Source organism: Cryptomeria japonica, chromosome 3, assembly GCF_030272615.1.
Source record: "Cryptomeria japonica chromosome 3, Sugi_1.0, whole genome shotgun sequence".
NCBI lineage: Eukaryota > Viridiplantae > Streptophyta > Pinopsida > Cupressales > Cupressaceae > Cryptomeria > Cryptomeria japonica.
In genome coordinates this window covers 356,506,090-356,532,525 of record NC_081407.1, presented here as the reverse complement: position 1 = coordinate 356,532,525, position 26,436 = coordinate 356,506,090, and the positions used below count along the sequence as shown (strand labels likewise).

The 26,436-nt window shown below is 37.4% G+C and overlaps 1 protein-coding gene across 1 annotated transcript in view; it reads right to left on the bottom strand.

Annotated features, from left to right (window-relative positions):
* Positions 1-2,766: 2,766 nt before the first annotated feature.
* The window catches only part of LOC131874168 (uncharacterized), a 33,373-nt gene continuing 9,703 nt past the window's right edge, over positions 2,767-26,436 (bottom strand). Inside the window, exons 2-5 of the mRNA XM_059217418.1 lie at positions 4,239-4,300; positions 3,546-4,007; positions 3,124-3,450; positions 2,767-3,000 (exon numbers count right to left, since the gene is read on the bottom strand). Of these exons, the coding sequence (XP_059073401.1) occupies positions 2,767-3,000; positions 3,124-3,450; positions 3,546-4,007; positions 4,239-4,300 (1,085 nt within the window). The remainder of the gene's footprint in view (positions 3,001-3,123; positions 3,451-3,545; positions 4,008-4,238; positions 4,301-26,436) is intronic.

Sequence of the window (26,436 nt, the reverse complement as noted above, 5' to 3'; positions counted from 1 at the left end):
AACATGGAATGAAAAGAGATGTGTCATGAAAATATTTCAAATTTAATTTGCCTCACTTGACTGATCTAATTTTCTTCATAACACTCTCACTGTTAAAGGATATTGCAACTTAGTTCGTAAACTTTGTCACATATATTCAAGACCTTCTCTTTGCATTATCACTTAGACATGAACATAATTCACCACACCTCATTAGAATGAAAGTGAGTGGGTCTTGACATCAAATCCAAATAAGGTACCCAAGTACAATGCACCTCAAAAAGAAGAGGAGAAAACCCTAAGTGAAAATAAACTTCCCCCTAAACAAGGGAAAATAATCTCTCTAATATATGAGAAGTATGAAGCCTATTCAACGATAACATCCTTACTAACAAAATAAGAAGGAGAGAGATCATACTGATGAACTTATAAGGCACTGAGAGGGGGGGGGGAGTGAATCAGTGCAAACAAAAATAATATAAATCTGATCACCAACTTTGACGACTTAAAACTTGTCAAGCATATAAGAAATATCACCACATAAGCTAATGCCCAATAAAACAAATTCCACATAACACAAGAGATTATACGTGGAAAACCCAAAAGGGAAAAACCACGGTGGGAGTTGGTACCCACAAGATTCACTATCTGTAGAATAGAAATCTTGACCGGTTAAGGTCTTACAACTATGCCCTGTTAGGAGCAGACTCGGTTAAGAGTCACCCAGTTAATCAATTTGAATGATAAGCCTTGCTAGGAGCAATGACCTGTTAGGATCAACCTCGCAAGAGGATTTGAGACTATGATTTAGAGCTACCCTATTAGGGGATTTACAGATTAAGGCCTGTTAGACCTACTCGGTTAGGGGATTTTGCTATTGCAAATTGTTAGGAAAACAATAGCGAAAAGATCTTCAAGTAACACCTTCTGTGTCTAATAAGATCCACTTCTGATCCTTAAAACTTCAACAATAATTCATTACAGAACTTCCCTAATCACCGCACAATCTCATTCACAATATTCGCTCATAAAATCTCTCTTTACACACATACCGACTTTATACCTCATCACACTTTTTATAAACATTTACATTTAGTCGGCTACAACCTTGGAACAATTTCCTAGGTTCAATGAATCTAGACAAACTTACATCACACACTTTACATATGTCGGCCATCGACATAACAAATTAATACCTGTGCCGTTTTACCGATTTAAGTGAGTTTATCACTACCGGTTAAGTGTTCTACCAGTTTGTTTGCTTTGGACATTAAATATCGCTCATCCAGTTGAATCTGCCAATGCGGTTTAGAACATAGCTCCAAATACCTGTCACCAACATAGTTGCAAAACTGCATCATCCAACTCTTCATGAATCACCTGTACCGGTTGTCAGAATGCAACTCTGTCTCAATTCACCGCTTGAGATCCTAATTACCGGTTCTTTGCAAAATTGTCATCTGTACCGGTTATACCTTACCGGTTGGCTACCAAGACTTAGATGACCATAAAAACATTGTTGCCATCAATGACAACACAAAACTTAGTCATCAAATATGAATCTCAATCTCTTCACCACATTCACCAATCAGTCATATATCGGTTGCATATCAACAACAATCTTTACCGGTTCAGTCAAATGCCAACAATCTCTCCCTTTGGCATTGATGGCAACACTTAGGAAAAATTTTGTCAACTAAGTGTGCAAAACAGAAATTGACTACATGACATATACTCCCCCTTAAAAAATGTATGCTATAACAAACAAATACAATACTCATACTTGTTACATACAAAATTTTGATTCAACTCTTACTCCCCTTTTGACAACAATGCAAAATGAAAAATGAAAATACATGTGATATCAAAACTTGCATCAGAGCATATATATAGATATAAGAGTCATAAAGTTTTTGCACAAGAATTCTGGAAAAAAACATCACTAAAATGAGACTTCAAATTTTTAAAGTCATTGTGCCATGTCTCTAAAATTATGCCTGCGATCTCCACATGAGTCTTGATTTGTCCAGCTAGCTCCTCCATTGCATCAACAATGCTCATTTCATGTGTAGAAATAATGGCTTTAGATTCCTTGTATGCTTGTTGGAAGACTTCAACCTTTGGTATAAGTTGTGTTTGAAGTTCCTGTAGGGATCTGACTCTCTTCACCTGTTCTTGCTCATATACTTTCAGCTTGTGCTGAATTTCTACAACTGATCTTCCAAAATGAATAGCAGAGCCATTAAGGGGTTTAAATGACTCATTTAGAACCTCAAGTTCATGCTCAACTTCTTCTCTTTTCTTCTTCAAATCAGCAAAAAATAAGGAAAATGTTGAAACAATAGAGAGTGTTTTACCTTCGGTTTCTAGTGCTTCCTTCAAATAATCCTTATTAACAGTAAGAGCCACTTTACCTTTATCAATTTAAGACATTAAGTGCTTTGTTATCTTCTTCTTATAGTTATGCTCCACACTGATATAGGTTTCATCCTCTAATGATTTCATCTGCTCTCTGGCATCAGAAACAAGTTGTCCAAGCTTGCCAATAACAGTGGCAAAATATCTTGTATCAGTCTTTGGTAGGAGACTAGAAAAAATATCTATGGCATTCCTTATGGTCTCTGCCTCCTTCTGTTGTTCTTTCTTCCTCTTCTTTTTAGCTCGGGATTGCATGGCAGTTGCAAACTCTATCAACTTAGTAGAACTCAGTTTATCCATGTCTAGGGGTCCTTGGATGCTTCAAGCATCATCATCTTCTTCATCAACAACTTTCTTCTTAGAATCAAGCTACAAAGGTGTCACTATAGGTTCAATCTTTTCTGTCTTATTCTCCTTTGTCCCCTCTTTTTTCTCAGTTTTCTCTTCTTCCTTTTCCTTTTCAGTTTCTTCAGTCTTATTTTCTTGCTTATCTTCATTAATGTCCTTTACCGGTGGTGTTTGAGTATCTACAGTCTGATTATCTACCGGTGGCTCCTCATCCTTCTTTTCTTCTTCATCTTTCTTTCCTTCCTGTTCTTGATTCTGCTCATTTTATTTAGACATCTGAACATCTACATCATACACATCTATATTATCAGCAATATTGTCAACATTATCACCATTATCATCATCAGGAATAAACACCGGTTCAGTTTGTGTGTTCACCGGTTGGTCATCTAACACAATGTCATCAGGGTCAAAATCAATAGGTTTAACACCTTCTGGAAAATTTTCACCGTTAATCTTTTCAGGTTCATCATCCTCATCATATTCCTCTTCAGTAGGAATTAGACCCAAAGATTTCCTTAACAAAATTTCAGTCTCTTGTTGGACTGATTGGGTCTCATCGATTAACATCCTTGTTAGTCTTTTCTTAGATCTAAAGGAAGATTTTTCTTTTAACAAAATATCATCTAATTCTTCCTTTGTGGCTTCCGGTTGAAGATTTTTGAGTGTGTACTCAACAAATTCTCTATCTTGCTTCATTGCAACCTACCACCTTACATCATTTTGTTGTATAATGAATTAAAAATTTTCCCTTGCAGTTCAATAAGGGCTTTACTATATTTATTCATCATGTAAACTACTGCATCTTCTATTAACCTTTGTTCATTCTCACCAAGATTATCATACAATTTTTTCAATCCCTTAAGAACACCATATTCCTTAATACTTCTTAACAGTTTATCAAGAGAAGTAGGTTTATTTACCGGTTTCTCCACAGATTTGATAGTGGAGGTTCCAACAACCTTACATTTCTTACGATTGGTCCTTAGGACTTTCTTCTCTTTCTTAGATTCAGTGTCTTCATCATTTGCATCTGCCGATGTTGGTTTATGTGCTTGTTGCTTCTTTCTTTTACTAGTTTTAACCGACGTAGTTAGAGGATCAACAACCTTTCCTCTTTTCTGGAATTGAATCTTTGATGATTTTTCTGCTGGTTTCCCTTTCTCAACAACTACTGGTTCCTCTTTTTTTGCAGCTTTCTGTTTTCCAGCTCTTGTTTGCATACCGGTGGAGGTGCCAGTTGGAGTACTAGATGTTCCAGCCTATTGAGCAATATGCTTTTCTCTAGCTTCAACAATGGATTCCTTTGTGAATCCTGCTTGCTCGACAAAGGCTTCAACTTCCTTTCTAATCTTGTTTGCAATTACCGGTTGGTTAAGTTCTGAGTGCACTTCAAGGGATTTCTCCTTGTAAGTGCCAAAATTTTCTGCTATTGTATCTACTGGTTGGACAAGCAAATGATCAACATATACAACCAAAAGATCTTTATTTACTTCATATCCCATGGGCATCACCCATGTAGTCCGAGGCTCAACTGCCTCCATCATGCAAGTATCTGTGTCCATCATAAAGCAAATTGTGCTTACATACCAATTAACTACCTCTATCGATATCCTTTCTCTTGCATGCATTTTCTTCTGAAAATCCTTGAAGTATCCCCATGCAATCTTATCGAAATCATTACCAAACATCCTAATGCTATTCTTCATTTGCATCAAAGCAGGTGTACCTCCAATCCATTGAATATAACCAATACCAGGAAAATAATTTTGAAAATAAAAGAATAGACCAAGAATGAGTTGATCAAATTTGAACCTCAATCTTTTGTCCTTCTTAACGACCTCTAGGTTCATCAATAATTGACTTCTCAATGCTTCAGATAGATCATAATCAGATCATCCGATAAGCAGTATGAATAGTAGCTACCGGTACACTATTCATCCTGCTTGAGTAGTATATCCAGTAACCAATCACCATTGAAGCATATTTCACTGCTAGATCACTGATATTGTTCACTATCATTGCTCTGCCATCCCATTTGGGACAAGGAAAGATGTTTCTGCACCGGTAAATCCTACAAGATACAAATCTATGATTGGAGGTCTTCTTTATTTGACTTAGACTAGGCCTGACATAATGAATGCTGTTTGTATTGCATCTAGATTTCAAAATGATCCTAGAGAAAATCATGAGAGTGTGGTGAAAAGGATTTTTAGATACTTACAAGGTGCATCAAAATATGGTTTGTGGTACCCTAAGGATGATGACTTTACTTTATGTGCATATACAAATGCTAATTGGGCTGGAGATGTTGATGATAAGAAAAGTACTTCCGGTGGAGCTTTCTTTCTTGGAAAGAAGTTGGTTTCATGGATCAACAAGAAACAGTCATTTACTTCTTTATCTACTGCTGAAGCTGAGTATGTTGCTGCTGCTACTAATTGTACACAGGTTCTATGGATGAAGCAAATATTGAAAGATATCAAAGTGCATTGCACTGGATCGATAGTTATTCATTGTGATAACTCTACTGCTATTGACATATCAAAGAATCCGGTATTTCATTCTAAGACTAAGCACATATCTATCAAGTATAACTTTTTAAAGGAGAAGGTGGAAGAAAATGAAGTCAGATTGGTTTATGTGAACACTAAAGAGCAGATTGTAGATATTTTCACTAAACCTTAGCCTAAAGAATCATTTGAGTACTTGAGAGACAGGTTAGGGGTTTCTATTCCTCCGACAGAGAACTGATTGATGTGTTTTGGCATCAGTCCGATATGTATTATCAGAGATATTATTCATTCTGAAATTAATGTGGGGATGCTACTGCTTAGGGGGAGTAGTTAGCTTTGTGTTTCAGTGGTTTATGTTTTTGCTTTGATATTCATGTCAGATTTCTGGCATTGATGTCAAAGGGGGAGAGATATTGATGTGAAAAAGAAAAAGGGAGTTGTATACATTAGGGGGAGAGATATATGTGTAATACAGAGCTTTACAAAGATATACTTCACAGGGGGAGTTTGGTCTTTATTTCAGTACATCATTGCTATATCTTTATGTGGGAGATTATTGGTTGTCTTCCATTGGGGGAGAACGTTTCTTGGTACTTAGATGTTTTTTACATCTAGTGTTTCCATCAATGAAAAGGGGGAGATTGTTGGCTATTTGGAGGAATTGATTATGTGTTGCATTTATGTTTTGTCATTGATGTCAACACTAGCTGTTTTGGATGCTTTACCAACACCCTTTTGGTCCCGGTAGGATGTATGGTTTCTGGTTGGATTGGATCCGACATGATCCGGTATGATTTGGTTATGGAATTGGATTATTCATGATACTCACATTCATATTCAATCAGTTGGTTTTGGTCTAGTGATCAGATGCTATCCCGTTTGCTTGGAAGCTTGGCTTGTGGTTTCAGTGAGGGTTTCACCGACAGAGCTTTGATGAAGATCTTTGATGATATGCATAAGTGGTGTTGGTGCGGCTTTTGGTGGAGATTCAGGATGCTGATGGTGATCATGTTTGAGACTTGGTGGATGAAGATCATTGCTTTATCATGTGGACCTATATTGGGTCTCGGTTGATCTAGATTATGGAGCGACTTAATGTAATGTGTGGATTGGACCTCTTGATGTGTTTCCAAGATGTCTTATGGGTTGAATATTATTTGTTTGTCTAAGGCCGACATGTTTTAAAATTATGTAATTGGTTTATTGTCTGGTGGCCAACCTGATTATTTATGGTTGAGGGTTTGTATATATATGATGTAAGATATCATTGTAGATCATCATGGAATGGGATATGGATATGTAATGTGCGAATAATGTAATATCATTCAGGCAGAGGATTTGGTCGATCATTGGAGATTGAGTTGGGTTTATGTAAGAGGATTTAGTCCTCCGATATTGAGCTTAACTGGAGCTGTACTCAGGCATAGGAGATGCTATCTTTGCAGTTCATTCCTTCTTCCGGATTGTAGTATGGATTTATATGTAGTCAGTGAGACTCTTTTTGTGATGTTTAGTGTTCTCTATTCCTGCAAGTGCAGGCCCCTCAATTGTAATTCACATACTTACTGCAGATGTATTATCTGACTATGGATAGGCTTCCCACTGTGGTTTTTCCCTTTACCGGGTTTTCCACGTATAAATATTGGTGTCATGTGGATGGTATTTATTTTCTAATTATTGTTTATGCTTAATTGGTTTAACTACTATTCCAGTATTTGGTTTGAGCATTCTGGTATTAATGTTTTGGGTTTCGGTATTAAAGTTTTAATTGCTAAATGTTCTGGTAATTTGTGACAACTGATTCACCCCTCCTCTCAGTTGTCTTTCAGTTATTTGAATTGTCTAACATTATTTGCCCATTATATACCACATTAAATGTCTTAAAACATAATACCGGTTCACATAACACATCAAACCTAACAGTTTGATCACATAATCACTTCTTAACATCATATTACATCAAAGTATGTAGATTTAACATACCTCATGGTCCTTCAAGAGGTTTTGAAATAGATCTAACATTAAGTTCCCCCTAAGCTTTTAAACAACTTAGTTTGCCAGTGAAGGGTTCTCCACACTAGGTGAAGAAATAGGATCTTCAGATGATTTGACTTCAATTATCTCATTATCCTTCTTTTTCTAGATTCTATTCATTTCAGATATGGTCTCCTCCACATCAACTTTCATCTTCCCTTTCTAGTCAGCAAATTGATTCACCTTTTCTTTGCAAAAATTTGCAATATGTCATGGTTTATGACAATGATAACAAGCCATACCAGATGCTCTGCAAGGTCCAACATTGCCTCTACCAGTCATCCTTCTGCAGTTCATAGCTAGATGACCATAGTTATGACATATTGTGCAAACCACATTCATCCTCTTTTCCATCTCATAGGGACTAGACCGATTAGCATAGGGTCTCTGCCAGTTAAGACTTCTTCGATCATCAAAGGTTCTTTGTCAACCACCACCAGACCTCTGACTTATGTGAGGAGTAGGATTATTTGCTCCATACCCGCACTCAACAATTTTATGTCCATGCATGTTGCAAGTAAAATGATAACCATTAAAGGTTCTAGGCTTATATCCTTGATTAGTATTGGGTCTATAATCGTTAGCAACATCAGATCTATTTCTACAAACATTAGTAGTATGTCCTAGTTTATGACAATTGAAACAAACAGGCTTATAGGATTTCTTGCTGGTGGGTTTCTGAATCTTAGGAGAAGGTTTACCTTTATGCATGTTGACCTTAGTACCAAAAGGCTCTCCTTTCTTAAATGTGTTGTATCCTGATCTAGATGTATCACCCTTCATCCTTTGAGATTGGATCTATTCATCTAGCATGGTAGAACTTTTGTTAAACTTTGCAAGCTTCTCATTAGGATCAACAAGTTCTTTGCAAGATCTTCATTCCTTTTCATGAGAGTCTCTCTAAGAGACATTTCCATATCTAGTTCTGCCTTTATCTCTTCTTTTTCTTCTTTTTACTCATGCCAGTGTGCATATAGAGTGCCATTTTCCCAATTTATCTTGAAGATCTCATGTTCTTTCTCTTTGACTTTGTCTTCTGCTGCCCTCCTTGCTTCAAGTTCTTGACTCATTCGGATAGTTAGGGCTTCAAACTCTCTCCTGAAGTTAGTTTCCTAACCATTCAATTTATCCACTTCCTCAACCAATGCATCTTTGTTTGCTTCATCAGAAGAGCTGCTTTCAGAGACTTCCAACAGTTGTTCAGTAAGCTCTTTCCTTTTAGCAAGCGAAGTTTTATACGTGCCTCTCAATGTTTCTAGGGCTTAGTTTCAACAAGTTTATGAGACATCTCTTTATAACTCATATCCACCATGTCTACCTTAGGGATCCTTCCCAAGCAGTTAAGCCTCAAAGAAGGTTGGCTCTAATACCAATTGATGAACTTGTAAGGCACTGAGAGGGGGGACTGAATCAGTGCAAACAAAAACAATATAATTCTGATCACCAAATTCAACAACTTAAAACTTGTCAAGCATATAAGAAATATCACCACATAAGCTAATGCCCAATAAAAAAAATTCCACATAACACAAGATTATACATGGAAAACCCAAAAGGGAAAAACCACGATGGGAGTTGGTACCCACAAGATTCACTATCTGCAGAATAGAAATAGGAGCAATTAGGAGCAGACCCGGTTAAGAGTCATCTGGTTAAGGGTTTTGAATGATAAGCCCTGTTAGGAGCAATTATCTATTAGGATCAACCTCGCAAGAGGATTTGAGACTCTGATTTAGAGCTACCTTGGTAGGGGATTTACTGATTAAGGCTTGTTAGGACCTACTCGGTTAGGGGATTTTACTGCTGCAAACTGTTAGGAAAACAACAGTGAAAAGTTATTCAAGTAACACCTTCTGTGTCTGATAAGATCCACTTTCAATCCGTAAAACTTCAACAACACTTCATTACAAAAATTCCTTAATCACCCCACAATCTCATTCACAATATTCACTCATGAAATCTTTGTCTTCACACAGACAAACTTTATACCTCATCACACTTTTTATAAACATTTACATTTAGTCGGCTACAACCTTGGAAACATTTCCTAGGTTCAATGAATATATACAAACTTACATGGCACGCTTTACATATTTCAGCCATTGACATAACAAATTAAAACTTGTGCCATTTTACCGTTTTAAGTGAGTTTATCACTACTGATTAAGTGTTTTACTAGTTTGTCTGCTTTGTACATTAAATCTCTCTCATCCAATTGAATCTACCAATGTGGTTGAGAACATAGCTCGAAATACCTGTCACCAACATTGCTCTAAAACTGCATCATCCAACTCTTCATGAATCGCCTATATCGGTTGTCAGAATGCAACTCTGTCTCAATTTACCGGTTGAGATCCTAATTATTAGTTCTCTGTAAAACTGTCATCTGTACCGGTTGGCTACCAAGACTTAGATGACCACAAAAATATTGTTGCCATCAATGACAACACAAAACTTAGTCATCAAACATGAATCTCAATCTCTTCACCATATTCACCAATCAATCATATACTATATCAACAACAATCTTTACTGGTTCAGTCAAATGCCAACACATACAACTCCCCCTCAATGAAGTGTTGGTGCAGGAGCACCTAGCTTCATTTTTATCACAGGTTTGATTTTTTATTAGTTTTGAGTTGGAAAGTTTGTCTAAGGTGATTTTGAGTTGTTCTAATTTGTTTGAATGAGTTTTGAACTCATTGTGTGGTCATGTTCCCTGTTTTGATCTTGGTGATGGTGGAGTTGTGAGCCTTGAGGGGGCAGTGGGGATAGTGCTTGATGGTGCTTTGATTATGAAAGGTATCCTCTTTGCAGTAGGTGGGCAAAATGGTTTGCTGGGTTTTCCTTTGAATCTGAGTTTAGGAAGGATCTCTTTTTCAAAGCCAAGGCCTGTATTACCTTTGGGCTTGAATTCTGGTAGTAGAGGTTCGTGTCGTCCTTGTTTGCAGTATCCCAAAGCACTCTGACCATCATACCCCATTCTTTGCATAATGAGGAGGCCTTTACCATACTGTTCCGTAGGAAGTGTAACTTGCGGTTTATCAGTGGTGATGGGATCCTTATAGATCCAGTCCGCTAGGTCCTCATCTTGTGTTTCTTCCTCTTGACTCTTTCCAAGGATGAAAGGCGTTAAGGCACATGCTGGCGTGATTAGTGGTTGCTGGAGCAACTGCTGTGGTTTACCATGTGTTCTAGGAGAAGTGGGCATTTGTCCCACACAAAAGAGCTGACTCAAGTTATATTCTCCAGGACCTTCCTCTGCTACTTTCATCTTTAGCTTTTCTTGCTTGGGCATAGGGGTGTTTGAACTGGCAAGAGAGGCGGGGTTTATATATGATGTGGAGGAAATGGCTTCTCTATTATTAGGAACGGTAATCTCTGGTTGATGGTTGATATTATGGCAAAATGCAAAGGGATTTGCATCGCCCAGGATTGTGATCTCGACCCCGTTATGTGGGAACTTGATACATTGATGGTAGGTAGATGGAACAGCTTGCATGTCATGTATCCAAGGTCTCCCTAATAATAGATTATATGGCAGAGGAAGGTCCAGAACCTGACAAATTATGTGTTTTACCACAGGGCCCACTCGGATTGGTAGTACCACAGCTCCTTTGGATGAACGCTCTGCATCATCATAGGCTTTGATGGTGATCTTCTTACGAGGATCCACTGATTCTATTGCATATCCCAATGCTATGACCAACTGAAGTGTGCAAATGTTTAGGCCTGCTCCATTATCGATCAAGACTCGCTTGATCCTGTGTTGGTTGACAAAGCCTTCAATGTGGAGTGAGGCGTTATGAGGTTGCTGGAACGAAGAGTTGTCACTTTCGGAAAAAGTGAGACAAGGTGATGACTTTAGATTTCCAACCATGGCTTGAAATTGGTCTGTGTTCAGGTTTGCAGGGACTGACGCCTCTTGGAGTGCTTGATCCAAGATTGTTTTATGAGATGGCGATAGGCGTAACAGCTCTAAAATGGATATAAGCGCAGGCGTTTTGTCTAATTGTTCCACAAGATTGTACTGCTTTGGGATGGAGGTGGTGCCTTGTGGAGCTGCCTTGATGGTAACTTTGCCGCGACGCGTAACAACATTGCAATTTGAGGTGGGATTTTTGAAGGTGATAGTTGCAATTTGTTCACTGGCATCATATAGGTGATTTACAGTGTAGTTATACGCAGCCTGCGTATAGTCAGTGGTATCGGTGCCTCGCCTGGAAGTGGAAGGACCCCTTTGATCTTGTGATGGAAGTGGATTCTTGAACATCAGGTGATCATTATTTGTTGTTTTTGGATCATGTCCTTCAATCTCAATTTCTCCTCGATCAATAAGATCTTGAATGAGATCTTTCAATCGGTGACAATTACTTGTCTTGTGTCCTCTTCCTTGATGGAACTCACAGTGTTCAGTATCTTTCCACCATGCTGGTTTGACTTGAGGCTCATAGTTTGATAGCTTAGGTAGAGTGACCAAATTTTGAGAGAGGAGTTGTCGCAACACTGTTTCAATGGGTTCCCCTAAGGGAGTGTATGTGCGTTTTTGTTTTTGTGGACGAGGTCTTGGTTCATCATGAGATGTGATGCGACCTTGATTAAGAGGAACATTTGTGTTATTTTGAGGTGGAGGATTTTGTCCTGCAAACCGAACCACAGGTTGTGCATTTTGGACAGTCCGAGCATCCACAACTCCATCGTTGACGATGTTCTTATTCTTGTTCCAGAAGTTTGGTTTATCACTATTGAAGCGCGGGCGAGGACCATCTTTGGGTTCATTAAAGATTTTGATGAGTCCTTTTTTGATGAGTGCCCGTTCACACTTTATACCTTTGGTGATCATATCGTTAAAAGAATCGGTATCTTTGACATCCAGGTGAAATTCCATTTCTTCGTTTAAGTTGGAAATGAAAATTTCCACTAGTTCTCGTTCAGGTAACTGAAGAGAACGTCTGCTAGACATTTGGCGCCATCGTTGCAGGAATACTGAGAATAATTCACCTGGTTTTTGTTTGGTGTTGCATAGATCAGCCATGGTGATGTCGCGTTCAATATTATGAGAGTAATGAGATAGGAACTTCTGGATGAGTTCCTCAAATGTTCTAATGCCACCTGGTAATCGGGAAAACCATGATGTGGTGGTTCCTCCCAAGCTTTGGGGAAAAAGGCGCATTAGGTATGTGTCCTCATAAGCCACTTCAAGACAAGCAGAATGAAATTCTCGGACATGATCACGGGGATCCCCCTTTCCTCTATATTTTTCAAATTTGGGTGTTTCGAACCCGCGTGGAAAGGGTGGCATATAAAGATTCCTATCAAAAGGATAGGGACAAATGTCGTTAAGTGAGAATCGATTGGTCTTAACACCAATATGAAGTTGTTGGGCGAGATTCTCGACTTGTTGCCGCAACATCTCTATTTCATTTGGAGGAGGAGGTGGTGGGTTACCTCGAGGAATGTTATATCTGATGGGATTTCTACGTCTTTCCTCCTCATGGCGACTTTGTCTTTCTGATGCTTGTCTTAATTGGGCAAGATCAAAGTCCGAGGGGAGTTTGGCTCCTTCTTGAGCGAGTTTTAAGAAGTGAGCATCCGCATTGCTCCTTAATATTTCATCAAATAATTTGTTGAAGTGAGGGTTATGCTGAGCCCTTTCAATTGTTGAAGGAGTGGGAGTACTTGGGTTTTCATCAGTTACATTTCCTCCAAGTGCTTCTTGAAATTCATTGAGATTGTCCTCTTCTTCCTCAATTTCTATTTCTCGTTGCCTTGATCGCGATCGGGTTTGAGCCATTTTGTTTGCAAGTTTGTTTTGAAGTTGATTGAAGATGATGATGAGTTGGTGATGAAATGAAAGATTGATGATTGGTGATTTGTGTTGTATGTGGATCTCTAGCACTTTAAGGTAGATGTAACCAGAATTCTTTCTTTGAATTGCTTGTTTGTTTGATAAGTTTGGATGTGATAAGGTGCAGAGAAATCTGAGATGTGTTACAGATTTAACTACCTAGCAATGAGAGGATTCACTCATGAACTAGTTTTAACCTGCGTAGATGTGTCTCTTAGGATGAGCTTATCCTAGATGTAGAAACAATCTAAAAAGTGATGTGATGTGTTTTGATTTCAAGCAATATCTAAAAAGAGAATTTGGGACAAGAACCTCTTAATGCTTTGAGAATTTTTGGAATGGATTGATGATGGAATAATGATGTATGAATGAGATGATGGATGTTTTTGTTTTTCAACTTCAATAAAAACTTTGTGTTACAAATGGAACAAACTCTACCTCTTCCCTTTCAGGCGTTGGTGGCACTTCTCGAGCTGTGTTGTAGGTGATACAGACGTTTTGGGAAGAAGTTGGGATTAATCTTTCCTCCTTGATTTTTGTGATAACTCAGAGCCCTATATTGCATAAAAGCTCTGCGGTTCAATGATTCTGAATCAAACTCGTTTTTTTTTTTTTTTTTTTTCTTGAAGGTATAGACGCATGCGATGTAGAAAGACTCTATGTGAGACAAAGATTTGTCGATTGATATAGAAGAAGTTCCTCCTTTTGATCAAAGCCTTTGAGCTTAATGGTCTCCTTTTCAAGTTGATATTCTGATGACACTTCTTCTTTCGCAAGATGTGAAGAATGGTCACAAAAGTTGTGACTCTGTGTTGTTTGCACTTTGTTTTTGGTATTTTTGGTTGTGTTGACAGATGTTGGATGAATACTTTGTTTTTGGGATTGATTTTCTGATTTTTCTTTGACAAGAAAACAAAGCAAGCACACAAACACAAGATTGTAGCCTCAAAGGCACAAATGAGTATGGGTCTAGATCAACCCAATCCTTGGACTTGTTTTTGACCCTTCCTTTAGATTTATTTTAAGGTGTATTTCCAAAGCCTGAAGTCGGCTCAATTTGCACTAGGTCTGTAAAACGAACACACTTCAAACACTCTTTATCCCTAAGGTCAAATGGCCAGTTGTGATAAATTTAGCCCACATCTTGATATTTCTTCGACTTTGGTACTACATACCTTATGAATCCCGCCGTGGCAGGTAAGGATGTGATATACTAAGTCTTGCACGAGCATAACAAATAGATGATCCCTATGATGGGGGAGTCACCACTTTTATCAAGCCACAAGTGACTTTTCAAAAAGCTATGTTTCTACTCAAGGAAATATGTATGGTGAGTATCTTGGGAGCAAAACCATCTATGCTCTTGCACTAAATTATACCTCAAATATCCTCAATCAATAGAACAGGTGGGCTACTACTTAAAGGTGTTTAGTCATGTTCGATGGCTTTGGACATAAGTTCATTCTGCAGTGACTCACTTAAGAGCCTTGTAACTGGTGGTGGGGCCCATTTGTCCTTTCGGCCAGTTACACTGTAGGAACAGCTATACCCAAGGCTACAGCTTTCGCTCTCACCTGATTTCTATAGCGGCTCGAAGGATTTACCGCTCGAGGTCGTTCCCAAGAGTATCGATCCGTTGGCAGGCCTCTCTTAAAAAAAAAAAATTTTGAGTGTTACTAACACTTTTCTCTTGCACCTAGGACCACGAGAGCCAAGGGAGAGGATAGTGTGTGTTAGAAGTAGGTCCACTCGACTGACTTTTGTGCACAAGCGTGCCAAACATGAAATTCACTTGTTCTTTTTAATCCATCATGGCAATATGATCTAACTATTTGGAGATGTTGCTCCAACAGTCATGGTGTTCTTTTTAACTTCAAAGGCAATGTGTTTTGTAATCTAGAATTTTGAAAATCCTGGTCAACTTAATGAAAAACACGTTTTGCTTTGAAGGAAAATTGCTTTGAAAATGAGACAAGTTGATTGTGAATTTTATTTGCACCAAAAATGGAAGTGTGGATTGTGAGTTTTATCTTGATGCAAGAAATAAAATTTGCCTTGTTGATTTTAAGCACCAAAACGAAGTTTGTTTCCTAACTTGCAAAAAAAATAAAGTTGTTTTTGTATAAGTTTGTGGTTCTTTTTACCTTTGAACAATGAAATTCTTTTTAAGAGCCCCAAACAAATGTGTGATTCTTTTTCAAAAGCCCAAATTTGAAATGTGAAGTTAATTTTAAACCAAAATAAAAAGTGAATTCATTTTTAAAACCAACTTCAAAAACAAGTTAGTAAAAAATATAAATCTACTCTTTAATCTAATTTAAATCTGCACAAAAGAGAAAAATAGTTAGTAAAATCTGCCTATTTGGTGGGCTTCTACAAGCCTAAATTTTTTTTTTTTTTTTTGGTTACAAGGTGATTTGTACAACGTTTTGTTACAATAGCGCTAGTCTGCGTTTGAACAGAGGCACTATTTAACACAAACGTATTAAAAGAAAGGGAAAGACAGAGAAGGGAAAAGCACTGAAACAGGGGGAATAGCGCCAAAATAATGCCAAACGCACCAAAACAGTGTCAAAATCGCAACCTGTGTGACATTTTCAACATTCAAACATGTTATTGGTTAAAAAAAAAAAATTGATCTTTTTGGTGTTTGGATTTCACGTCAGGTTCACCAAATGATGCTCTGCAAAAAGGATTAGAAAATCTGTTTGATGGCAACACACACAAGAGCACAAGAAACAAACGTTAGTGTTAGCAACAAAAGATTATCCTAAACAGGCATATCAAGAGAGATATTAAGCATGAAATAGAAAGCATATAAACATAAAATGAAATAGCTAATCAAGATGCTCATAGTTGCTCCTCCCTTGTTCCTCTCCTCTCCAAGTCCCAAATGAGTGTAGCTCTCAACTTTTAGCACTAGCCATGGATGCCATATGGAGATTCAAGATGGTTGAATATGATAAGAAAATACTATGCAAGAGTAGATAGTGATGCTATGAAAAAGCTCTATGCTAATGCCAGTATAACAACAATACTCTAAAATGCTTCTCCTTTTTTTGCTTGAGGAGAAGGGTTCTATTTATAGAAGAAATAGGGAAATGAAGGGTTAAGATTGAGCAATCTTAACAAGGGTTAGGATTGAAAGTTGGGGATCCATGTGCACAATTGGCACCAATAAAATGGTGACAAGTTTCAACATAGGATTGGGTTGAGAGAAGAGGTAGGAGGCATTAAAGGCCTGAGAAGACCTCATGGTTATCTAGAAGGTAAGGGTCAAGTCTAAATTAAGATTACCCATTGGATTAAGAGTTAATCCAAGGATAAACCTTTGTGCAAATGTTTAAGAGATAATCATGGTCAAAGCATTAAAGGCTTGATGAGACCTTTGGGTTGGGTAGAGGTTGAGTCAAAACAAATGTTTTAACCATGTGGGAGGGTTGAATTAACCATTAATGGTTATTGGAGACTTTGGGGATTAAGTGGTTGAAGGTTGAAAGCCTTCAATGGTTTTCAAAGACTTTGAGCCATTTAGTGGTTGAAGGTTGAAAGCTTTCAAAGGTTATCCAAGACTTTGAGGGTTAATTTGTTGAACACACAAAACATTAATTGCTTTTCAAAGACTTTGGAGTCTTTGAGAAGTGACTCCAATTTGCTTAGGAATGTGACAATATTTAGGGGATGGATTAGGCTAATTAGGAAGGGTTTAGAAGAATTTAGAAGGGGTTTAGGCATACAAGTGGATTTTGTAGGAAAATGCAAGTGGGAGAAATTTTGGTATTTTCAATTAAAATAAAATCATTTATTTCAATTAAATGGTGTAATTTGCATTTGGATAAATATTCAAATAAATATTAATTTATTTAAATGAGAAAAATGAAGATAAAGCATTTAAAATGCTTGAAGACTTTGAGGGAAACCATTAAAGGCTTGAAGACTTTAAGGAAAACCATTAAAGTCTTAAGAAGACTATAGAAGGAAGCCATCAAGTTTGAAGACTTTAAAGCCATCAAGTTTGACTACTTTAAGGGAAACCATTAAAGGTTTCAAGTGGGTGAAGATAAATAGGATTTTAAATAAATAATTTATTTAAAATAGTTGTGCAACTTGCTTTTGTAGGAAAATACAAGTGGGTGGAGGATAAAGGTGATTTAAATAAATTATTTATTTAAAATAATTGTGCAATTTGCATTTGTAGGAAAATGCAAGTGGGTGGAGGATAAAGGTGATTTAAATAAATGATTTATTTATTTAAATGTGAGAGGTGGGATTTTGGGGGTTTTAAATAAATATTAATTTATTTAAATGTGAGAGGTGGGATTTTGGGGGATTTAAATAAATATTAATTTATTTAAATGTGAGAGAAGATTTAATTAAATAAATATGATTTATTTATTTAATTAATGGTCTGAATTTGGTTAAGTGAATTAAATCAAATAAATTGAATAATTTATTTAATTAATAGGAGAAGAGGGTTAAGATGAATTAATTAAATATTAATTTAATTAATTATTAATTGATGGTTAAATAATCAAATAAATACTAAGTATTCATTTAATTAAGTGGACAGATTTATGTGACTACAAATGTAATTTCTTTTCATGCTAAAGATGTGCTTATAGACAACAATAATGAGAAAGTTGTCAACGTTGCATATGCCTTATGAGCAACTTTTGTAAATCTGATTTCCTAACCTTTGGAAGATGTAAAACCTGTCTTTTCATGGTTCATTTAATAAGTAACATCATAGAATAAAGGTTGTATAGTCCATGTTGAAGGTCTCCAACTTGTTAGTCATTGTTTGCCATTGAAACCCTTGCAAACCCTCCTTTTTCACCCATTTTTGGGACAGTCACGGAGAAGGCCTAAGAGACCCTGAGACTTTGAAAATATTCAAGAACTCCCAAAAGGGTTTCCAAATATCAACTTATTTTTGTTTGGAAGTCCATCACTTGAGCAGGGTAAGCACAAAACCCCAAAATGAGGGCTAATTCCTAGTAGCCCATTTTAGGCCTAAAACTAGGTTTTTGTCAAATTGGGTAAGCCGAAGAAGGTTGCAAAGCATGAAACCAAACAAGTCAAGTTGAAATAGGTTGACCTAACATGAATTCAACATATTTGGTGAGTTTGGCTTCATACGTCGGTTTTGGAGCACTTGAAAGGATGACAACAACTATGGAGTTGAAGCCTTTGAGTAGCCAAGGAGAGTTTGACATAGGGAGGTGGAACAAGGTGAGTTGTTAGATTGCCTTTGAGCTATTTGAACTCTTTCCTTGGTGACTACACCTTGAAAATAGTAAGGATCTATCACTTAGCAAACATACTAGCCACTTGGCAACCACCTTGCACTACCTCCCTATCAAGTGTCAACTAAAATGATGGTAGAACAATAAATGATAAAGGTGATCTAAGCTCAATGAACAACATTTCTCCCCTTAAGAAGAAATAAAACCATAGAAGAATGTATCTTTCCATTATTGAAAGGAATATGAGGAAATAAAAATCACAATGAATGAAGCCTTTGAAAATATGCTCAAGTGTCTCCATGTCAATGTCAAAAGGTACCCCAAACATATCAGGCATTCTAAAATGTAATGATGAAGATAAAAATCCTAAATGTGATGAAGACCAATGCAGATCATAGTCCAAAGACCCAAATGTCTCCACACCCATGCCAAATGGTGATAATATATGATGTAGAGATATAACATTAGGGTTTAAAGATGTGCCCATAACATAAAAAGAAGATGAAAATCCATAGGAGTTATCATGAAAGAGGACATGAATGTTATCAATGGTGTCCTCCAAGTCTACAATGTGGGACTCTACAAACAAAGATATAATGCATAGTATAAATGTGTCCCAATGAGATATCTCAAGAAGACAACAAAAATCTTGTTGGGTGTTGTTGAAGAAGCATAACAGAAATTGAAAGTAGCAATAGTAGATGAAATGCCCTCAACTGGAGGAGATGAAGATTCCTCAACTAGAGGAGATCAAGTTTCTTCAACTATGGAAACACTAGTATGTTGAGGAGCACTATATGCCAACTGATCAATTATTCAAGCTTTGGGCCCAAGAATTGAAAGGACACTCAAAATGCTCCATGTGATGAATACATCCCTCATAAATTGTAATGCCTATAATTTCATAAACCTTATCATTTTTGTTAAACCATTTTTTCTTATGATATTTGTCATGTGGATCAAGGACGAGTCCAAGGTGATAGGGTAGCATACCACACTCATGACAATGATTCAATACCCCTTGTTTCCAAGATAAATAATTCTCTGAATTAAGTTTGACGATAAAAGGATGAAATTGCGATTTTGACATTATGGAAACCTAAAAAGTGGAACTTTATATAGTTCATGATTACAAATTATCATTGTCCCTTTCTAAAATAGAAATTACTATTTATAGTAAGTTCAATTATCTAGAAATAGTAAGTTAGGACCTAGGAAATTTGAATTTTTTTTTTTTCAAGTTGGATGGTTCAAATTAGAATTAATGGAAAATATTAAGTATTGTTTAAAATAATAGATGGAGTGGATTTTGGGAAGAGCATATTTGACCTTGAGAATGCATTTGGTGGTGGAAGATAACATTGGACAACTGACAATTTTGGAAAGAGAATGTTAGAAGGCAATGGACAAATGAAAAATGAAATTATATCTTTTGCCTGTAAGAATATCTTGGCATGGGATTTGGGAACCACAATGGAATTGTTGACATTTTTTATGTCAACCACAGCCCTGAAGAAATCGAATCTGAGATATCAATTTTCACTAGCTTAAACCTTGCAAAAACCTCCTGAATGAGCCCTAGAACCCTAAACCCTAAGGCATTCTGCCTTAAAATTCCTTTTGGGCTCTAATTTTTTTTATGTCCAGTAGTTCAACCAGTCAAATCACTTAAATCTCACTGATTGAAGGGTCCTTACACATTGATGGGATCAACCTATTTTCACCTGCTACCGGCTGGTGGAGTTATTTGTTATCGCTTTGTTGCATTGAACAAGAACACTTCCACTTTTGTTCCCTGTTTCAATCTTCCATTTTTGTGTGACAACATGATAAGCGATGGTTAGAGAGGATGGGGTCATTGGTGAGGGTTCCTTTTTCTATATTGCGTGGTTGGTGTTAGATAGTTCAAATAACCGAAAGACAACTAAGAGGGGGGGGGGTGAATCAGTTGTCACTAGATTACCAGAACCTTAAGCAATTAAAAATTTAATACAAGAAACAAAAAGATCAATACCAAAATGCATAAACCAATTACCGAGATAGCAGATATACCAATTAAGCATAAACAACAATTAGAGAATAAATACCATCCACATGACACCAAGATTTATACATGGAAAACTTGGTAAAGGGAAAAACCACAATGGGAATCCTACCCACAGTCAGATAATACTTCTGCAGTAAGTATGTGATTACAAATTGAGGGGCCTACACTTGTCGGAAGGCCAACAACCTAGAGCACACTGCTCATTACAAAAGGAGTCTCATTGACTACATAAAAATCTAGACTACAATCCAAAAGAAAGAATGAACTGCTATGATAGCATCTCCTATGCTTGAGTATAATTTTAGTTAAGCTCAATACCAGAGGACTAAATCCTCTTACATAAACCCAACTCGATCACCAATGATCGACCAAATCCTCTTCATGAATGATTATTACATTATTCGCTCGCATACCATTCCCATATGATCTACAATGAGATATTACATCTTATATATACAAACCCTCAACCACAAACAATAAGGTCGGAGATAATAAAACAATTACATAATTACAAAACATGTCTGCTTGAGACCAAACAAATAATATCCAACCCATAAGTCATCCCAGAAATGCATCGAGAAGTCCAATCAACATGTTACATTAAGCCGGTCCAAAACCTAGATTGCAAAGAATAGGTCCGGTACCAAATGAAATGATTCCAATCAGCCAAGTCTCAAACACGAGCACCATCAACATCTTGAATCTCTACTAGAAGCCGCACCAACACCACTTGTGCATAATATCAAAGATCTTCATCAAAGCTCTGCTGGTGAAACCCTCACTGGATCAACAAACCAAGCTTACCAGCATATAGGATAACATCCAATCACCAAATCAAAACCAAGTGACTGAACATGAATGTGAGTAGCATGAATAGCAGATCTAAGCCAATTCCAAAAGCCAAAACATACCGAAGCATACCGAATCATCATGATCTAATCCAACCAGAAACCAAACAACTTACCAGGACCAGAAGGATATCCGTAGCAGCCAAAACAACTAGTGTTGACATCAATGACAAAACATCAATGCAACATAATAAATTCCTCCAAATGGCCAACAATCTCCCCCTTTGGCATTGATGAAAACACTAGATGTGAAAAACATCCAAGTGCTAAGAAATGCCAAACAAATCTCCTACACAAGATATATAAATGAAGTTCTGATCCATGCTCTCACTGTAGATGATATCTTAGTTAAGTTCTGCAAATTTCTCCTCCTAATATATATATTCCTTAATTTTTTCACATGAATATCTATCCCCTTTTGATATCAGTGCCAAAAATCTGACATAAATATCAAAGCAAAAATTAAAAAAACCACTGAATCAAAAGACTAACTACTCCCCCTGAGTAGTAGCATCCCGACATCAATCTGGAATGAATAATATCTATGATAATGCATACCAGACTGATGCCAAATAACATGAATCATTTCTCTACCAGAGAGGGAGAAACCCCTAATCTGTCTCTGAGGTACTCAAATGATTCTTTTGATGAATAATGATGAATCAGTTAGTACCAAACCAGTACTAAGAGGGGGGGGGGGGTGAATCAGTACAGACAAAAAATTTCCCAGAACCAGTTTGACTGCAAAGACTGCACTTAACTGGTAAACAGTAACACCGGTCTAAATCCGGGCACTATCGATAAAACAAAGTGAGAGTATGAAAGACATAAACTGGTAAACACTTAGATCTCTACACAATCTAATATCTCATTTCCACTTCACTCGTATGCATAAACAAGTAATATATCATCAAAAATATAATGAATGTCGGTTCAACATGCTTTACCACTTGACATAAAATATTAAAGCATCACATGAAAAGAATCACACATGACACACTGATTTTTCACGTGGAAACCCAACTGGGAAAAACCACTATGGGGATGAATACCCACAAGCTATTATTTGAACTCTTTTGAAGTCTGCTCTGTTAGGAGCCTAGTCCGGTTAAAGACTTTAACAATAGCTTTTGCTAGGAACCGATCCTGCTAGGGATCACTCGGTTAAGGGATGGCTAAATACTCGGTTAAAGGTTAGAACCCTGTTAAATGTTACCTCGCAAGAGGATTTGAAGAACTCTTTGAATTGAGTCACTCTATTAAAGGATTTACAAAAAATCCTATTAAAGCTACCCGGTTAAGGGATTTTCCAACTGCTGAAATGGTTAGAAGTCAATAGGTAATACACTAATTTGATAACATCACTCAAAGCCAAGGCAGATCCACTTTAGTTCCTTTGCTTCTACAATCACACTCTGCAGGTATCAATACACTTCTTCGGTCTAGAAAGAATCAAGTATCTCTTCAATTGGATACACACATAGCATTTGCCAGCAACCTCATAATGAAAAACGTCATTGACCTTATAGGAAACAGATAGGTTGGTAGCATAAACCCTAAACCCTAAAAATTTAGGTTTAACAATTCAATCGGTTCAATCCTGACTGTTAATCATACTACATTGAATACAACAGTCTTGAACATATCTCAAGACGTTCTCCAATATTCATTCTTTTCTGCTTCAGGAAGTTGATAACCCATCATGTGCTCTCCACCGTTTACAAAGACTTTGCACATTCTCGAGGTAGATAGGATCAATCTCCATGCAAGATCCTCAAAGAAATCCTTCACGTGCACAAGGCTGATGTGGCAACACTATTTGATCTTCATTACAATGTTGACTCATCACAAGATGTCATCGGTTGAATCACACAGGCTTGGAATGCATCAACTAGAAACCCTAAAATTGAGACTACCAACCGGTAGTCATGCCAAATGAAACCCCGATATAGAGCTTCCCATATACCGGTTCTCATTCCAACATACCGCTTCACTTTTTCACATATACCAATTCACAATATCATATCGGTTCTCACAAATACCGGTTTGCTTACTTCAATATACCGGTTCATACTTCAACATATTGACATCAATGACAACATACAATATCATCATGTCATCAAGCTCTGCACATATGCCAACAATCTCCCCCTTTTGCATTGATGGAAATATACAAAGATATCTCTCTGCTTCACATCTTGTCCCCCTTTGACAACAATGCCAAAGTGGAGGCACAAACAACTATGTTCCACTATGCTGCTCCCCCTAAGGAGTAGCATCCTTCTACACACCAATCCTGAAAAATATTTATCAATGCAATACCTGATTGATGTGGAGCACACACCTTTAGTTCACCTCTTGAAGGGGAAGCACCCCTAATTCACCTCTTAGATAGGTAAATGTAGCCTTCGGTAGAGGCTTGGTGAACATGTTTGCTAACTGCTCCTTACTAAAAACATGTTCCAATACAACCTCTTTGTTCTGAACCTTCTCCCTCAAGAAATGATACTTGAGCTCGAAGTGCTTGGTTCTAGCATGTAAAACCAGATTCTTAGAAATATTAATTGCACTTGTGTTGTCACAAAATATACTGACCGGTTCAGATACAAGAACTTTCAAGCCATTTAATACATGCTTCATCCAAATTGTCTGGGTGCAGCTCATAAATGCTACAACATATTTTGCTTTTGCTGGAGACTGAGAGATACAACTCTGCTTTGTACTCATCCATGAGACCAGTCTACCACCAAGAAGGAATGCACCACCGGTTGTGCTCTTCCGGTCATCCACATTACCAACCCAATCAACATCTATAAACACTTTCAGGTTGAAGTCATTACTGCATGGATACCATAATCCATAGTCAATAGTTCCCTCAGATATCTAAGAATCCGCTTGACTGCTACCAAGTGGGATTCTCTTGGAGATTTTTGGAACCATGCAGTAATGCCCACTACATGTGCAATGTCCGGTCTACTATGTACTACATAGTGGAACTTACCAATCATTGATCAGCATTCCTTCTCATTCACCAACACTGAGTCATCCTCTTTTGATAATTTACAACTAGTCACCATCGGTGTACCAACCGGTTTGTTGTCTTCCATGCCAAAGGTCTTCAACACCTCTTTGACATACTTGGACTGAGTGATAAAGATATCATCTTTCATTTGTTGAATCTGTAGTCCAATGAAGAACTTAATCTCCCCTATAAGTGACATCTCAAATTCCTTCTTCATCTCATCTGCAAAATCATGACTCATCTTGTCATCTCCACCAAAAATTATGTCATCAACAAATACTTCACAGATCAGAATCTGATCTCCTTCTAACTTCAAATAGATATTGTTATCTTCATTTGTTCTTTCAAATCCAATCTTCACAAGATGGGAGTGTAAGCGTTCATACCATGCTCTAGGTGCCTGCTTCAATCCATACAAGGCTTTATGTAGCCTACACACCATGTCATTGTCTTCTGATAGGGGAAACCCATCTGGTTGCTCTATATACACCTACTCTTCAAGTATTCCATTCAGAAATGCAGATTTTACATCTATTTGATATACTTTGAATCCCTTGAAGGTTGCATATGCAAGAAGCATAAGAACTCCTTCGAATCTAGTTATTGGAGCAAAGGTTTATCCATAGTCTTCTCCTTCTTCTTGAGCATATCCCTTACACACTAGTCTGGCTTTGTTTCTTACCACTATGCCATCTTCATTCAACTTATTTCTAAAAACCCATTTGGTGCCAATGCCATTTTTATGCTCAAGTCTGGGTACCAAAGACCATGTACCATTCTTTTCTATCTGGTCAAGTTCCTCTTCCATTGCCTTGATCCAGTCTTCATTGTTATGTGCCTCTTTAAATGTTTTAGGCTCAAATTCAAAGATCATGCAAGAATTTTCTCTGACCTTTCTTCTTGTAAGAATTTCTGCATCCTTGTCTCATATGATCTGCTTTGGATCATGATTCAACTTTACATACCTAGGAATGATCTTAGCTATTTCCTCTTGCTTTTCTTCTTCATCCTCATCTTCATCAGCATCAACATCTACTAGTGTAGGAGCACTGTTACTGATACTAGGCTATTTTGCAACCGGTTCCCAAAAGGTTACAACTAGTTCATCTACCACTCGCTCATTGCCAGTTTCCTCAGGTTTCTCAGAGGTTTCATCCACTCTAACATTAATACTTTCAACAATTCTCTGAGTCCTATTGTTGAAACACTTGAGAGCTTTACTCTTGGTGGAATATCCTAGAAATATTCCCTCCACATTTTGCATCAAATTTTCTCTGATGTTCACTCCTCTTGATATAACATTTGTTGCCAAACAATCTAAAGTAGCTTACTTTAGGAGTCTTACCAGTCCAATATTCATAAGGTGTTTTATCCTTACCTTTCTTGATGAGTACCCGATTCATAGTGTAGACTGCAGTGCTCACCGCTTCTCTCCAGAAGGTGTGAGCAACCTTCCCTTGAATCAACATCGTTTTGGCTGCTTCAACTATAGTCCAATTGTTCCTCTCTGCTAGGCCATTCTGTTGTGGAGTTAGGGGGGTAGACAATTGCCTCTTGATGTCGTTCTCTTCACAGCACTTGTTGAATTCACCGGAAGTGAATTCTCCTCCTTGACCAGTTCTTAGGCACTTAATCCTCTTACTACTTTCCTTTTCGACTAGTGCTTTGAAAGCTTTGAACTTTCCAAAAGTTTAAGACTTATATTTCAAGAATGTGACCCACATCATTCTTGAGTAGTCATCAGTGAGAATCATAAAGTACCTATCTCCCTGCACACTCCTAGTTTTCAATGGACCACACAAATCAGTATGCACAAGATCAAGTAAATTGTTTGTAGTGAAAGGTTTACCTTTGAAGGTTCAGGAAGATATTTTCCTGAGTTGACACTCTCTACACAAAGGATTCTCTGGTTTGCTCAGCACAGAAAATCCTCTAACTGCCTTGATCTTACTGGCCTTCATAATATTATCAAAGTTTACATGGTAGAGTCTCCTATGCCATATCCAGCTATCATCAAACTTAGCCATTAGACATGTACTGATATTTGTATTTAGCTGAAATAAGTTACCTCTGGTCTGCATACCGGTGGCCATTAGTTCACCACTCTTTCCTTTTAGTTTGCACACTCCA